The following is a 4,455-nucleotide window of genomic DNA, read 5'->3' on the forward strand; positions in this document are numbered from 1 at the left end:
TTTTTCTCCTTCCTTCTCTCCCCCTCTTGCCACAGCGGATCTGCTGCGCGCACAGAGGAAGGATAAAGTTCCTAAATCAGGCCATAATGCATCGGTTAGGTGTGCAGATGAATGAGCAACTCTTTGTAAACTGTTTGAGAAACTTTTTTTTTTCTTTGCGCAGAATTTATGTTGTGATTTTCTTTTCCAATCATCCCCTGGGACATGTTTTTTTTTGTTTTTTTTTGTTTTTTTACGTGTCCATTCAAATGGACAGCATTGCACGTAAAATTACTGTAAATTAAATTTACTAGTAAAATATACAAACGTGCAGCTGTTTGAAAGAAACAAATCAAACGCTAACTTTGCTGCATATGCTGGTCCATGCTCAGTGGGAAATCTTTTATGTTCCCATGCATGAACCATTAGGCTATGCATAACGCTGGATATTAGGAGTTTTTTTATGTCACAAGAAAAACTCTGTGGGTTTTTATATCAGAACTTCAGTCAGCTGAGTTGGTTCAAAAACGTTTTAAATGAAACCTAAAGTGTACAACAGAACTTTGTCATTAACTATTAAACAGATATTCATTTAAAATGTGTGTAAGGAAATATCTTCTGTCTGCTTCTATTAGATTCAAGAGGAAATGTAGCAGCTAGGAGCTGCTCATAAAAGCATTTGATTAGCTGATCATTAGTACCTCTATAAAAGCAGGAGTTAGTGCCGTGGCGTTGGAGATTTTTGGTCTCTAGACTCTATCTTCTGTCTCAGACATGTTGGACTTTTATCAGCTGAACTATCCCCCTTTATTTCAATCAAGCCTGCCACTTGTGCTGCTACCAGTTTGCACTTAATGGGGGGGAGGGGGGGAATAAAAGCATGACACACCACTGCAGAAAGTCTGGAGCACAGTCTGTGGTGGGCTTGCTAGTTTGCAACAAATACATTATTATGATCATGACACAATAACAGGAGAACATGTGAAATGCGATGATGTGGGTGAATGTCATGGTAATAACATGACATGTGATAAACAAACGATAAATTTGTGTAAATATCTTTTTGCTACTGAACAACATCTGCAGTTTTAGGACTTTCGTTGTAGTTTCTTCATGATTTGACAGTCTTACCAACTCTGTCTTCTACAACTCAACAAAAACCTCGGCAACAGCACTGGGGAAGCAACTGGCTTATCTGTTAACAAGCTGAAGTTAGAAAAATGAAAAAGGTTATTCAGAAGTGAAGCCTTACAGACAACATTGCCTGTCGTTGTCTCAGCAAACGAATGGGTGTAAGCTATTGTCGCTACCGTGAACATAGATAAACTTCACATTTCAACATGTCACTGTCCCATTGTTAGCTTCCACACCTCCAACTACACCACCAAATACTTTCCAACAGTCATCTAAGTTACTGAAAGTAGTGAATCTTCATCTTTCTGCAGCGTAGAGGACAGACAACTCACCGCATGAACGAGATGATAACTTGCTTCTAGCTGATATTTTATTGCTGCTGTAGGTCACTAAGATGCATGTAAGCAGTTTTTATTTAATTATTATTTACAGCTACTTACATGGAAATAGAGTATACTTAAAGTAATATTACCATAGTTGTGGTTTGTGGTTCAAGGATCTGGCCATAAAGTGGCCATTTTGGCCTTGCAGGAAACACTGCCGGAAAAATTATAAATAAGGTGCCATTTTGGGTCTCTATTTTTGTTGAATAGATGCACCTAACGATTTTATGTAAAATTGTTCAGTTGTTGTGCCAGTGCATAAATCAAAAAGTCAACACAGGCACATTTCCACGCAGAGCGACTCCAAATGAGTCAGACTGGATGTCCTCTTGTTATAAAACATTGCTGACCATCACATTAACCATGATGCCATCTCTAATGTTAAATCGCTAGTAAGTCCATGCACAGTTCTGGCTCCAAAGTGCACATGAAACCAGATTCATATATTTCTTGCAAGTGCAGATCCTCACCAGGAGGTGGTGTGAGAATCTTTAACCAGGAAGCCTCCGACCTGGTGACTGACAGTCATGGTAGCTGTTGATTTAAAAATAGGAAAATGCATAAATACACATATTAACTGAAAACATTTCACAAATTCTAACGGAGAATTTTCAGGCTATATGTCTTAAACTTAGTTAAAATCACACCTTAAGGAAGAATAAGAGAATTGAATAAGCAGCATAGTTTTGATCAGAGGAATTCTTGATTGATGATCAATAGATAAGACAGGTTCTGAGACCTCAATCCACTTTTTCTCTTTAATGTGTTTGACTGAACCAGGTTTCTCAATTCTTTCAAGAAAAGGTTTAGAAAGAGAATCCAGAATAATTACTTTTTTCAAGCCTTAGATTTGTTTCTAGCTTATAGAATAATGTTGCTTTCTTTCACACAGAGTGATACATGTGTTGAATTAGGTCAAATAAATAATAAGAGCATACGTTAATCAGGTTTTTCATTATGTAACACATACAAGAGTTCAAATAGAATATATTTTTTTCCACTTTAATATAAATAAACAGGCCTTGGCAGATAAAAGGCAACTGCAAGTCCATGTCAACAAAAAAAAAAAAAAAAAAAACCCTGAAAAGCTGAGTAAATCTCAACACTGCTTGCATCATGTTTAAAACAAATTTGCTTTCAGCATGGACAGATATTTTCAGCCCGCCAAGTAGACAGATTTTACAGCCCTGTGTCCGGCTCATCAGCCGAAACTCCGGCTCATTCAGGTTTGAACCGTCCACTCACCCAGGACCGGCCCAGAAAGCTGCTTTTGGCAGCTGCTAAAATTGTCTCGCCTCTTTTGGCAGTGCCAGCTGTGAGCACAATTCCTTTAGAGGGGGGACAACATGCAAATGCTTAACCGTAAAACTGTCATGTTGTTCCCTTCAAAGGTGGGGAAATGATGATTATGCTGATTCACGCAAGAGTTAAAGCGTTTTTTAAATAAGATCCGGCTGCAGGAGTCCTTTCATTTGGTCCCTTTTGGGTGGTGAACAAAGCTAGGACAAAATAAACTGCTTGAAAATCTAAATGAATACATCTGATATTGACAGGTTTTGTCAGCTCGAAAGACTGGGATAAAACGCATTGGGTGAAAACTCGTTGATCTTCACCCCATCCCATCCTGGCAGTGACTGGGGAGGGGTCCGCTTCTCAGAATGCCATCAGATGATTGGATGGAGGTGTGTCCCCTTTGGTAAGCCCACTCTTAAAGCAGGTATATATTGATTTTACATACACAAAGTCCAGATATAAGAGCTTTGAGGATAAATCACATCCAAACCCCTGCTTGATTCCCTGTCCTGCTCAGGTAAGTTGAAGCACTCTCAAAGCAGAGAGCAATGAGGAGGGGTGGGGGGGGATCAAAAGATCCAAGTTTCCATGTGGACTTAACCTCTTAACTGGGTTTGTTCCACCTGTGGAACAAATCTAGTGTGTCTGAATTCTCTTGCCTTTTTCTCCTCTTTAAACTCTGCTGGTGTCCCTTATGACGCTTTTATATGTTAGCCTAGAGCACCCCCTAGTGACTGACACTAGGGTGGTTTGGGTGGATGGGGGCAATAATGTTATGAAATGGCTTTTTCCGAGCCAATAATATCCAAAGTGCGACTTGAGCTCATTTTGATATGCCTGTATTCTTTCTGGAATATTTCTGACTGGTCAAATCCGAAACTAAATCTAAAGCCACCGATGTGTAGCCAACACCTGTCCTGTCATAAGGATATGAGGCTTTTTTTTTTTTTACATGAATCCACCAGCTGCATGCGTAACCATGCGCAATGTGTGCGCCTGTGCTGCGTCAAAGTCAGGCTCTGTGCGCCATCATGCGTCCTTATGCGTAACTGTGTTTACAGGACTTTTTCTGTCCAGTAAAGACAGGACAGAAAGCTCTCTCCGTGGCTCAAATAAGAGCCACGGAGAGACACGTTGTTAGAAGGGGGAGGGGCGCTAATGAGTCATCAATGAGGCGCTAATGGCCCATCAATGAGCACTCAGTCCACAATGAGGACTGTGACTCTTCACTATTGTTTACAGGAAAGCCTCTCTGTGGCTCAACGAAGAGCCACGGAGAGACACGTTGTTAGAACGTGTGGAAACTGGATGTATTTCTTCAGCAGAACTTCACAACTCATGGGAGTGAGTTGTAAAGTTCACAACTCACTCCCAGGAGTTGAATATGATTTATCGTTTTAGAGTTGAAGAAAAATTTCCTCGTTGATTGATTGAATAGTTTCATCTTATTTTTTCCTATATATAAGACTCTACCAACAAAAAGTCTCTCAATAATATACATGGCACTGCAAAAACAAAAATGTGAATTTTTGCTTATACCTGTTTAACAATCCTGTTTGTAACAACCTCAGTTGTTATTCTGCTGTATCTAATTCATTTGTTTGTTATTGACTTTTGCTCAATTAAATTTCTTACGTATGCATTGTGAATGGTATTTTTATTATAG

General features: G+C 39.5%; 1 protein-coding gene across 1 annotated transcript in view; it reads left to right on the forward strand.

Moving 5' to 3' along the window:
- The first annotated feature begins 3,775 nt into the window (after positions 1 to 3,775).
- Positions 3,776 to 4,455, forward strand: part of LOC106950421 (L-serine dehydratase/L-threonine deaminase) — a 13,887-nt gene continuing 13,207 nt past the window's right edge. Inside the window, exon 1 of the mRNA XM_015037277.1 lies at positions 3,776 to 3,834. Within this exon, the coding sequence (XP_014892763.1) occupies positions 3,776 to 3,834 (59 nt within the window). The remainder of the gene's footprint in view (positions 3,835 to 4,455) is intronic.

Source organism: Poecilia latipinna, unplaced genomic scaffold (genome assembly GCF_001443285.1).
Source record: "Poecilia latipinna isolate Pla-1442-1.1 unplaced genomic scaffold, P_latipinna-1.0 Scaffold400, whole genome shotgun sequence".
Classification (NCBI taxonomy): Eukaryota; Metazoa; Chordata; class Actinopteri; order Cyprinodontiformes; family Poeciliidae; genus Poecilia; species Poecilia latipinna.